A 12,919-nucleotide genomic window follows, 5' to 3' on the forward strand; every position below is an offset into this window, starting at 1 on the left:
TGTATACAAAGCTATTTTGAAGAAGAAAAAACAAAACACGAGAGTATGTGGGTCAATAATAATGATAATAATAATAACAACAATAATAATAATAATAATAATAATAATAATAATAATAATAATAATAATAATAATAATAATAATAATAATAAACATTTAAAATACAAAGAGGACGAATCAATGGAGGTAAATTAAAAAATTTACTATGCTACAAAGCATTTCACTTCCATCTTTGAAAGCCATAATAAAAATATAATGTAATAATGATATTTGGGATAAAATATTCTTTACCAGTAGGATTTTGCAATATGCAACCATTTTGTCTGATATGAGAACTTGTGCTTTGCAGGATAAACATGGCGGCGGTAAAACAAAACAAAAAAACACACACCTGTTCTGAAGTACAAGTTGAGTTCAACGAATCCTCTTGATATCGGCGCGTATAAAATTGTTCTTATTTGACCGTTTCACAAAAACGAAAACTCGCCTTAGTGTTTCGTGTGTGACCCTGTGCTCCTGTCCCGTGTCCCCGCAGAGATCCCTCAGTGTGCCGGCTGTAGTCAGCACATCCTGGACAAGTTCATCCTGAAGGTGCTGGACAGACACTGGCACTCCAAGTGCCTCAAGTGCGCCGACTGCCAGACTCCGCTGGCGGACAAATGTTTCTCCCGGGCAGGAAGCGTCTACTGCAAGGAAGACTTCTTCAAGTGAGTGGGCTTTTGTGTGTGTGTGTGTGTGTGTGTGTGTGTGTGTGTGTGTGTGTGTGTGTGTGTGTGTGTGTGTGTGCGCTGCTTTATTTTCTCGAGTGCTCGGGATTTCTTTTATCAGACCCGAGCAGGTTTCTTTGTTGCAACTGGTGTTGATAAAATCCCGGCCAGCGGATTGCACCCAGAAAAAGGAATATTTTTCTCACTTTCACCTCTAACTGGGTTGGAGTGAGACGAAAGTGACTGAATCTGACGAAAATATGTTTTGGAATAATTCGGCTCCATTTGATAATTACAAAGCAACATATAGGTTTGTATTAGACCATGTGTGGTTAAACATTTGCTACCAACATTAGCCTAACTGGCTACATAGTTAGCTTACTTGTGTCGAAGTTGCTATTAATATATTAGCATAAATCCAGTGCTTCCCGTTTTGCCGTATTTTAATGTTTAGAACATTTTTTACAGTCGCTTTTTCATTCATATTTAAGTAAAGCCTTAACGTTATTATGATATAAGAAAGTAATACATTAAATTGACAGAATTATTATTATTACAGTTTTATTTTTTTAAACCAGAATATCGGCTTAAGGTTAAATGTTTAATCTTTAGGTTTATCTTTATTAATTGTCCGATTTAAATTCATTATTCTTGTTATCTGATTGTTAATCTGTTTTGGCTTTCTTCTTAGTTTTGTTAAGTTGCCATCATTAGAGAAAACTTTCAAAATAAGAGCTCACCAAACCGCCTTTCTTTCTTTCTTTCTTTCTTTCTTTCTTTCTTTCTTTCTTTCTTTCTTTCTTTAAAACGATTTGATTTCTGAGGCATTACAGAGGAAAATTGAGTTTGACTTTTATCCAAAACAGGATCAGCAGATCCAGGCTTTTTACTAAATCATGTTTGAAAGGTCTTAATGCTCAAAGCTTGAATGAGACCTAAAGAGCTCCGGAGTCTCACTGAGAGCTAACCGTGTTAGCTGACCCAGGGGACAGCAGGGGGGGCGTTTGCATGTTCAAACTGTAGTTGAGGGGCGCATGTGACTGGAGAACACACACATGCAGAAACACAGAAATACACACACGTTGGTAGACCCACAGATTCAGCGGTGTGTGCGTCCCAGCAGTGATTTGGAGGCTTCACCTTGCTCTTTTTTATTTCAGTGGGTTGGTTGTGTGATTTAAACCCTCTCCTGAGTCAGTGTTTTATTGGTTCTCCTCAGGGTGTGTTTACTGTGAGCACCCCTCCTCCTCCTCCTCCTCTTCCTCTTTTCCCTTTTCTTCCTCTTCCTTTACCTCCTCCTCCTTAGCTCTCAGTACTTCATCTGCAAACACATAAACATGCAAACGCACACACACACACACACACACACACACATCACACACAGTGCATTGATCCTCTCCATCCATCAGCCTGCAGACAGGTCTATCGTTAACAGAAATGCATTCCAGTGCTGATTTTTTCTTCTACAACAGCTGGAGCGTCTATTAATACAGACACTGTGCCATAATTCTTGGCTGCAGTTGAAGAAATAGCTGTCTGGCATGTGAAATTTTAATCAGGATTGGTCTCACGGTCTACTGTAAAGTGGGTAGGAGAAGGTTGAAATTTTCTAACCGCAGCTCTCCTCTTCATGCTTTCCTGCAGACGTTTTGGAACAAAATGTGCATCATGCCAACAGGGGATCCCGCCGACGCAGGTGGTGCGGAAGGCGCAGGACTTTGTGTATCACCTGCACTGCTTTGCCTGCATCATGTGCAGCCGACAACTGGCCACCGGGGACGAGTTTTACCTCATGGAGGACGGGAGGCTGGTGTGCAAGGTGGATTATGAGACGGCAAAACAAAACGGTAGGTCTGCAAACATCCAAAATATTAAGCATTCGCTGATACTCAATAAAGTCAAGTCAATTTAGAGGAAAATATTTGGTGAAAATATTTGTTTCAACAATGATGACTTGTTTTTGTCAAACACTGCCCGTGTGACTCAGTGTTGAACAGCTCCCGCTGCACTTGACTCCATCAGAATCACAGTGTAATGCAGTGAAATGACTTGTGACTGTGGATCTATGTTGTTTGTTGTCTGGGTGTGGATGCTGTCTCTCTCCCTCCATCCCTTCGGAGATTTCCATGCATCTCTGATTGATTATGTAAAGTGAAGCAATGCTCTTATACGGAGCGGTCCCAATAACTCCGTTCCTGTGGCACTCCGGCTGGGTAGATTTATGTCCTCTGCTGTGGGAGTGGGACAGATGCACAAGGACAATAATACACTTCCATACATGACCATTCACTTCGTTATACACACATGTACTCCACACAGAGGCCGAAGGGGCACAGCCTGTTAACACAACGTGACAAATGTCAGAAGGAGTCGCTCACACCTGTAATCATGTTTTCAGACGATTCAGAGGCGGGGACCAAGCGACCGAGGACCACCATCACGGCCAAACAGCTAGAGACCCTCAAAAGTGCCTACAAAAACTCGCCGAAGCCAGCACGCCACGTCAGAGAGCAGCTGTCCTCTGAGACGGGGCTGGACATGAGAGTAGTGCAGGTACAGGGTTTGGTCTTTTCATATATTCCTGCAGAAGGCTCCCTGTTGTTTCCAACTTGTGCAAAGTGCTGGTTTTCCACTACAGCAAAAAGACATGATCATGATTTGAGCATCTATAACCTAGCTACTGTTTTTAATAATCAAGCTCATAAATGTGAAGTAAGCACTCAGGCCTTTATTATCAGGGTTTTGTAGAGCTATTAAGATCGTATTCAGTCGACAAGACGATACAAGGACATGGTACAAACAACTCTTAAAACTTAATAATATGCTTATTTTGATTTAAGGAAATTTAATGTTTGTTTTTTAGTGTCTTTTTAGGTCTCTATGCTCCGCTTAAATCTTTCTTACAGCAGTTTTCTTGCTTTTTCTGTTGATTTATTATTGACTTGTGGATTTTTCTGCAACACCATTTTGAACATTGTACTTTTCTTGTTTATTATAATGAGCTAATTTTGACCAAATCTACATCTACCATGTATTCCAATGTGAAATACATTCTGATTAAAACCAGATGGTTTGAGATTTGAAATGTCATTAAAACAATGAATGACTCAAATGACATTTATTATTATTGTTATTATTATTATTGTTATTATTATTATTATTATTATTATTATTATTATTATTATTATTATTATTATTATCATTAGTAGTAGTAGTAGTAGTAATAGTAGTATTAGTATTATTATTAGCTGGAGTATTTAGGGTGCAATATTCTGGAGAAAGATTGTTGACATTAAGTCTCATCCCCAGGTCAACTTTGGATTGGTATATAATTTGCACCTTTTTTGTTTTGAATAATTACAATCAAAATCTTTTATTTTCACTTAATAATAATTACAACTTTCTCTGGCAGGTGTGGTTCCAGAACCGGCGAGCAAAGGAGAAGCGTCTGAAAAAAGATGCAGGCCGACATCGTTGGACTCAGTTTTATAAAAGTGTCAAACGCAGCCGAGGAGGAACTAAAGTGGAGAAAGAAAGCTCTGCCGATGACGCCGGGCTCAGTGACAGTGAACTGAGCTTCAGAGGTACGTATTGTATGGAGGACTTCAACTGGGCACATATCTATTATTGCTTAAGAGAGATTTTCCTGAAAGGGAATTGTCAGACATGCTGTCGTGCTAATGGGATTAAGGGACCCTACAAGCTGCTAAATGACACGGTCCTGAGTGCAGTGGCGATTGAATGCGTCTTTGTGGCATTTCATTTGTTTTCTTGCGTTGCTGTTGTTGGCAAATCCGAAACGGCATTCTCATTTAACATTCCCCTCACACCTCCCCACCGCCGCTGACGCATCCTCCTGCCTCCGTTTGTTGCCATGATGGAACTTATTGGAAAAGAGAGAGGGTTCTTAGTGGGATGCAAACGACATTTTAGACATCCCTATGTTATTTAATGTTTGCAAACCCCGTTTTGGGGAGTCATAAAAGTCTTCAAGCCACTTTTAAAAAGAAGGCCATTTTTATGAGAAATGAAAACATGGTGACAGAAACTCTATAAAGCATGTGAGGCTTTTAGTCAATTAGAGAGAAAGCGCTTTGGGGCTTTGTTGTTATTGAAGCCACCCGGGGGAGGGATTGAGACGGAAACAAATATTTTGTGCCGCAGTAATTGCACACATACAGACTTCCTTTGTTACAGATGAACATAATACGCATCATTTCTCACCAACAAAACTGAAATGCTTATTAAATACTTCAGCATCCACTTACTGTACCTTCGTGAAATCCACATAATGTTGCCACAATAAATCTCACTCATAAAAGCACTTAACTGTATTGAAATATAACAACTATATAATGCTCTTGCAGCTGACAGCGTCGTTGATGTGTCAGACTTTTTACACTCCTCGTGCTAAGTGCTGTTATCTCCTCCACAGATGACCAGGTCCTCTCAGATCTCGGCCACGCCAATGGGCTTTATGGGAGTGTCGGTGACGTGTCCAACAGTGCGGTGCTGAACGGCGGCTTCTCTGTCGATGCAGCGGGACAACCCTACCACGACATCCGAGCAGGCAGCCCCTATGGTCTCCCTCAGTCGCCCTCCTCCATCACTTCTCTGCCCGGCCACACCCCTCTCCTCAACAACCTGGGCTTCAGCATGGACAGTCTCGTGGTGCAGGGTGGGCCGGGCGGCGTGGGACAGGCCCTGAGGGCCATGGCCGGCGGCCCGACCTCAGACCTCTCCACAGGCAGCAGTACGGGATACCCTGACTTCCCCACCAGCCCCGCCTCATGGCTGGACGAAATGGACCATTCCCAGTTTTGAGCCTCGTAGAAGATTGCTGTGGGGATACAACAAAACAGACTCAAAAGGCTTTTTACATTTCTTTCTATCGCCCTCCAAGACTGGTATGTTTTGTGACTTTGGGTGAAGAGGAGAAGGAAGAGGAAAAAGTGTGACTCTCAGTCCCTCAGCAGTCGTATCGATGAGATAACTCAAGATGTGCAGTCCGGATAAAAAGCAGTGAAGAACAACCTCCACACCGCTGAATGTTCAATCTCAACAATGTATCATACAATTTTTTGTCATCACCTAATTTTATTTTGTTCTTTCACTCTGAAAATGAGACTGGATTTCCAGCAAGTCAGTGGATTTTGCTCACAGGGGAGGTGATATTGTCTCACCCCCTCCCAAATAAACCATCCCTGTCTCATAACAGCTACAACAATAGGGCTACAATCTAGATCAAAGTCCCTATGAGACCCAGGAGGCACCTGCATGCTTCTTGACTGATATCGAGTAGGACTGCTGTCTGGCCATATCAAAGCCTTTTACATTGGCAATGCACTTTACTCTCCTCTTGTTTTTCTACACATGTGGACAGGAATGCAGACAGAGGAAGAGAGAAAAAGAGGAGGGACATATGCACAAGGCAAAAACACAGTGTTTCATTGGGGAGAGAAATTTACAAGAACAGTGGCACAAGTGCGAATTTTGAACCATGCTGACGTTTTTTAATGTATTGCTGAAGCTTAAAAGTTATTAGGAAGTAGATGGCCGTTGGTCTGTCCGTCCGTCCGTCCGTCCGTCCATCCCTCTGTCCCTCTGTCCGTAGAAACCGATGTCTCCTCTGTTTGAGTGAGGGCGAACCCTGTTTGCTACACAGCAGGTCTCTCTTCTATATTTATAGGTGCTTGACTTGTTCTTGTCTGTGTAAAAGCTGTCTGAGAGCGGACGTCCGTCAGTATTAAATTATCTGTTTCCAGACATCGAAGCTTATGTGTTGGAGGACAGTCAAGAAGTTTGGAGAAATTCAACTCGAACCATTCAAGTAATTTATCACACATCTAAATTATTTATTTTTTATTTTTTGAATGCACAGATGTAAGACAAGGAGAATTCAAATTGATAAAATGTGCAGACTCCTTTGCAGATGTTATTGAGCAAATATAAAAGACAACATTTATTTTGGCATTTAAACCACCAAGTATTATCTGGAGCGCTGATAAACATTTGCTTTGTGTTGGCTCTTGTGTTTCCTCAGTCTGATCCATGCTTCTCCTGGTAATCTACTCAGTCCAGCAGAGCTCTGGCTTTGCCTGCTATCAACCTACTTACTGACCCCCAGATGTGTTGTCAGTCTGTTCTCCCCCTGCCTGGCCTCCGTGTCGGAGGGATTACCGCAGAGCCCCCCACAATCAGGGCTGATACTCTGCTGCAGCTTCAGTGCTAGCATGACTGCTGGGCTGATACGTTTTCTTACACTTCAGGCTGCATCTAAATGCCCCCACCACAATGCAGATAGAAGACTGATTGACGAGAAGTTCAATCCCTTAGTCTGACTCTCTTAATGCAGACTTTCTGTAAGCCGTTACAGTTTGACCTGTTAAACATGTCAAAACCAGCTGTTTTTGACAGTTTGCTTGAAAACACATCCTTACTCATCTCCTTGTTTTGCCAATCGAAGAAAATAGCATTTAACATTTTTGGGTCACCTTTAATGTGAAAAATTGCCAAGTCCTTTTAAGCCAGGGCATCCTATTCAAGAGCCAGAAAGCAAATCAACAAACAGAAAGTGACACTATTAAGAAAATCTGGGAGCACTTTAGATTTCAGCCCGCAAATTACAGCATACTCATCTCATAAATAGTTGGTTTTAATGACATACATACTGTCTAACTACACTGGCATTAATATGTATAGTAGTATAAGTACAGTAGAAGAAGACAAGACTTTAGGGAATGAGTGGATTTGTGTTTAAGAGGAACTTACATCACTTAAATTTGACATTTTTGAATTTTAAAGTTAAAATATTCTTTGGGAAAAAAAGGGAAAAGAGTTTAAAAAAATGAAGTGTAGTTTACATTGTTGTAAAAAAAAAAAAAACATTTGTTTTTCATGACTGGGCTGTAGTCAAAGATGGGTTATCCTGTAATTATTTAATATGTGACAGGTTCATTTAAAAAGTACTTACGATAAAATACATTTTAATTTTCCCATAAATGCAAATCATTTACCCACGTAGTCTTTCTTTTCTTGTAATACATACAAAGTGTTTCATTGGAACTACTTTTGTTCAAAATATTAGAGTAATTTGCGGGCTGTGATTTAAAGTGTTTAGTGAGAATCATACAGGAACATGTTACCAAGACAGTTTTGTTCAGTCTGTGTTGCCTCAGAAGTTTGCATCTAAATTGTTGTAAATTTTGTACAGTTTGAAAACGTGTTGATCGTCTTGTTTCATGAGCGCTATTTATTATTATTGCCATGTGTCTTTGAAAAAGATGTAAAAGAGAGCACTGAATTTATTCATTTATGCCTTCTGTGTAATGGTATGAACCGTGTACAGTCAAATCTATATGAGGAAAATAAAGCTGAATTGTCTTTGGGTTACCCCTCGACTGCTTTCCTCTTTAACAAAGCGGGCCTGTAGTGATGAATGTGAGAGTTAAGATTTTCAGCTGAACTTTGTTTTCAATATATCAAAAGAAAAATATCTGCTGTAGGTGTTTTTATTATTTTTGCCTTATCGAAACGCTCTTAGAGCGAGTTAACCCGCAAATTCATTTACCCATTGAGAGCATTTACCACACACTTAGGCCTCTATTCAATTGTGGAGATCCATTTAGTACCACCAACAGACAGTGGTTAGTCAGTTAACAGTGATTGATGCTGCTTTCCTCTCTCGCTCTCGGGGTGGGGGGGTGACAAGAAAGATACATGAAGAGAGAGAAGAAAGAGAGAAAAAAATAAAACAAGTGGAGAAACAGATGCCCGGCTGTACTCACTGATCCTCTCAGTGCTAAAGAGACGCAGCGGCAGATTGCAGCGCTGCTCTGTCAAATCTATCCTTAATCCCTGTGCTGTTAACTAATTGTAGAGTGCTTTGTGAAATATAGGCAAATATGCTTTGTGGTCAGGCAAAGAGGGAATATGGCCCATATGCAGGCAGTTAGCTTGTATGACAATAAGTCAAGCTGGTAAGACAGCTATGTTCAGGGCGGTAGCCGGGATTTTTAACCACCAGGGTCATGAGTCCCATTTCCCACAAGCAACCACACAATAACAACCAAATGTTTTCTATAAAATGTATCTCCATTATCTATGGTCTAAAGCCTCTGGTGGAGAAATACTAAACACTTCTATGCTAATTTAATATTTTTTTAAAAGCATGCCAGCAGCTCTGGTGAGGCTGTACTAGCACTGTATGCTTACATGCTCATGATAGCAAGACTAGTTACCATGTTCATGAATGTAGTTCACAGTGTTAGCGTGCTAACATTAGCTGTTAGCATTCGACACAAAGCACAAATGAGGCTGATGGGATTTATATATATATATATATATATATATATATATATATATATATATATATATATATATATATATATTCTCCTCTCTCCTGCAGTCTGTCTTTTCTGCAGGCAACAACAACCTCAGAGCGAACAACCTACATGCTGATAATGAAAAGTTATTTTACCACAATCTGAACCTAAACTAGCTAGCAGCTCTTACCTTTTCTTTTGCAGTTCCCTAACACTGTTTTCCAGGGGCACCCTTGCTGATCCCTGGGTGAAGCCCTGGTTAGGGTGATTGTGTTTGGTTTAAAGAAATACAAACAAGCCAGAACAATTTTCCCCCATACCAGAAATATAACTGGTGCAGCCAGAGGTCTACAACAACTCACCCACAAGGTACCAGAGTTATTCATTCGTCATCATGGGATGCAGTGGTGCATCACGAAGTGAAGGTTTGTTTACACAAACAATTCCTCCTCATGGGGACATAAACATGTGCTATTTATGAAAGAGTTACTGAGATGTTGACAGACCCACAAGTCTCACACACCAAATCCACAACTGCTAAACCTGCAGTGGGAGATAATATGCTGACTATTAACCACAATGTCACAAGTTTACTTCCGGCTAAGGGCTTTTTTCCCATCAAATTCCTTAAATCTTCCTACTATGGGCTGTACACATTTAAAATGCCCCCAAAAGAATTTTAAAAACCTACGAATTTTGTCGTATGAGAAATCCTGCTCATGTCAACCAAAACCATATTTCCATATTGGTATGAAGAATATGGAGGACATGACCTCCGCTGTGGTCCTGACCCTGTGTGTGTGTGTGTGTGTGTGTGTGGCCGCTCAGTCTGCTACTGTTCTTAGCTGCAGTTGCTGCACTGCGAGAACCTCTCAGGTCACGGTGGATTTATTCCCCCGTAACTATGGTGTTGGCTAACTATGCATAGAATTATAATGAAATTACACCACAGTGTACATCTGTATGAAACTCATTTGTATGCAGCATCGTGCAGCACTTGTCTGAGAGCAGGCCAACCTAACCCAAACTTAAGTGTTATCGATTCCTTTGTGTTTTAGCTATTCCTGTTACATTATAAAAACAAAAAGCAAAGAGTCAGCCTGGTGGGAGTTTGCACGTTTGCATAAAACGCTACAAATTGAGCTGATTTTTATTTAAGCATTGATTGGCTGGGCTATGGGCAATAATGGATAGGCTCTAATAGTACTGCCTTACAAAGATAAAAAGCCACACAGACAGTTAGGATAATTTACACGCCACTTACAGCACTAGTATACAAATAAATCTGCAGAAACTCCACCACTGTTGCTTTTGCGAAGATGACAAACACAAGCACAAATGCCATTATCATTGATCGCAAGGCTTTTATTACAAACTTCCTGCAGGAAACAGTTTTTTTTTCTGTCAGAAGCAAAAGGGAATAAATTAACATGCAAATTAGACAGGATTTGTTGTGGACCCAAAGTCAATCTCGTAGCATCAAGACAGGGCATTTTTCTCCCCAAATGACTCCACCCGGCCCGCAGTGAACAATGATCCGCAGGATGACTGAGTGATCCGTAAAGAGGGGCTGGAGTCAAACAGAGGCCTCTCAATGACACCCTCAAGGTTGTGAGCTCGATGCTGTTATAATGTGAAACTGGGTCTTTTCCACTCAATAATTACCATGCTGCACATATCGGAGTAGATGACAGGTAAGCAAAGGAGGAGGGTTCATGACCCCAAGGAGACAGAGACAAATACTGTATTGATGATGATACGTTTGCTGTATTGGGAGCTTCGGTCTCTGCTGGATTTCATGTATGTATGTGAGCTCTTGAAACCAGACCCTTTGGGTCTTCCGTGTTGGTGGAGAAAGAGGAAAAAAAAATGCTTGTTCATCACCATAAACTACACATAAAGCTTTGGAGCTGAGCCTTGGAGTCACTCTCTCTCTCTCTCTCTCTCTCTCTCTCTCACTCACTCACTCACTCACACACACACACACACACACACACACACACACAGTCCTGGACACCAGTGTATGAGCCTCTGATATTAGTGTTTCAGCAGCAGAGGGATTTCTGCTTACTGTTGGGTTCCCAGCCATGCTGCTCAGTGTGGGTGTGGGTGTGGGTGTGCTGCAGCGTAAAGACAGGGTGGAGGTGAGTGTGTGTGTGTGCGTGTGTGTGTGCGTGGGTGGGTGGGGGGCGTGCATTAAGAGCTGGCCGAAGCAACATGGTATTGCTTTTACAGGAGACAGAAAGGAGCAGAGAGGTAAAAGAAGAGATAGCTGGTGTGCAGGAGGACGGTGAGAGAAAGATCAAAAGGGGGAGTGATGAGAGCGGGAAGGAGGAGAGATGGGGTCCTCTGGAGGAATGTTGAAGTGGCATGCACGTATGCACGCACACACACACACACACTCTCACACACACACACACACACACACACACACACACACACACACACACACACACACACACACACACACACACACACACACACACACACACACACTGCCACCAGATGCAGTTTAAAGACATGTTTTTTTAACACCAAAAATCCTAAACAGCATCCTGACTAATGTTGTTGTGATGTTAAACTCTTCAGTTGTGTCCATTTGTTGTGTAAAACATGGCGTACTTACACTCATTTGCATCTCAAAATGTTCACTGTAAAGAATAATTGGGAATGCTCCACATGAATGTCCTGCCTAAACATTGCACAATAACAGCATAAAGTTGCACAAAGTGGAAGCACTCAAGCAAAGTACTAGTACTCAAAACTCTACTTAACTTGACTACTTGAGTAAATGTAGTTTATTACTTTTCACCTCTGAAAGATGCATAAATATTCAGACCGGCTTAACAATATTGGGTCTGTGGGGGGGGGGGGGAGTGTGTGAGTCTGCGGTTTGGAGAGGGAGGGAGCTGCAGTGTCAAAAGTGAAAAGCTCAGAGGAAAATTGAAGCCCCATAATGGAAGCATAATGGGCTTAGTGTCAGAGTCTCGCAGACGAGCCGGGGGGGAAGCTCTACTGCCGTCACCCTCTCTTACCTCAAGCCAGCGTAACGGGGTTTCGGAAGCAACGAGGAGACAACAGCGGGTCCCAAACAGGCTTTAGAGATACACCAACAGCCTAATGGCCGGATGTGGATGGAATTCATAACAATAAGATGGTCACTGGTTGTCTCTTTGTGGGATTGTAGCGCATCATGTCTCAGACTCAGGTTGAATACTCAAAAGGTTTCCTCTCAACTCATGTAGGGGCTCCTCCTCAAAATTCAGGAGGGCAGACTTGGAAAATGTCATTGAGGAAGGCTGTGTGGCTGGAGTCTACTAAAGTGAATGATGAGACTTTTTGGACAAAAAAAAAAAAGAAAAAAAGAAAAAAAAAACTCTTCTCTCATGTGATTTGTGCAGGAGGGGGAGGACAGGACATGGATGCAGATATAGCCATTATGTGGAGAGTTTTTAATTCACCTCATGTGTAGCACAGCTCACTTGCATTTCGATTCACCACAGCAACTGTACAACAGCTGTCAAGACAAGAATTGAATTTGAAGCGGTGTCCCTGGTGATGACTACCAATGCCGCACAGAGCATCTTCTTCTGTCATTGATCTGTGAGTGACTGACAGGCTGCAACCGGACATGTTGAGACGGTTATCTAACGCCTTGTGTCAAGGCTGATTTAAGTAAAACACCGAAAAAATGAGGGCAGGCGTGGAGCAAGGGAGTGTGTCAGAGAGTACAGGATTAAGCTTTGTCCACATTGCTGTGTACAAAATGTGCATTTGCATCTTCATAAAGCTGTAGTTAAGATCCAGGACCCAGATTTAGTGTATTCTCATCTGGTGCAGTGTGTGTGTGTGTGTGTGTGTGTGTGTGTGAGAGAGAGAGAGAGCTGA

General features: G+C 41.7%; 1 protein-coding gene across 1 annotated transcript; it reads left to right on the forward strand.

Moving 5' to 3' along the window:
• Window positions 1–356: 356 nt before the first annotated feature.
• Window positions 357–8,099, forward strand: lhx4 (LIM homeobox 4). Its single transcript, XM_037114957.1, has 6 exons — window positions 357–365; window positions 493–707; window positions 2,352–2,554; window positions 3,106–3,260; window positions 4,120–4,291; window positions 5,143–8,099. Exons 1-6 carry the CDS (start codon window positions 357–359, stop codon window positions 5,529–5,531), a joined length of 1,143 nt encoding a protein of 380 aa, XP_036970852.1. The 3' UTR covers window positions 5,532–8,099.
• The last annotated feature ends 4,820 nt before the right edge of the window (window positions 8,100–12,919 follow it).

This window comes from Acanthopagrus latus, chromosome 11 (genome assembly GCF_904848185.1).
Source record: "Acanthopagrus latus isolate v.2019 chromosome 11, fAcaLat1.1, whole genome shotgun sequence".
NCBI classification, from domain to species: Eukaryota; Metazoa; Chordata; class Actinopteri; order Spariformes; family Sparidae; genus Acanthopagrus; species Acanthopagrus latus.

Bases quoted from the DNA above. Each gene is read 5' to 3' on its own strand.
- lhx4 (XM_037114957.1), top strand. The intron at 2,555-3,105 runs GTAGGTCTGCAA...TCATGTTTTCAG, and splicing joins TGAGACGGCAAAACAAAACG to ACGATTCAGAGGCGGGGACC. The intron at 4,292-5,142 runs GTACGTATTGTA...TCTCCTCCACAG, and splicing joins CAGTGAACTGAGCTTCAGAG to ATGACCAGGTCCTCTCAGAT.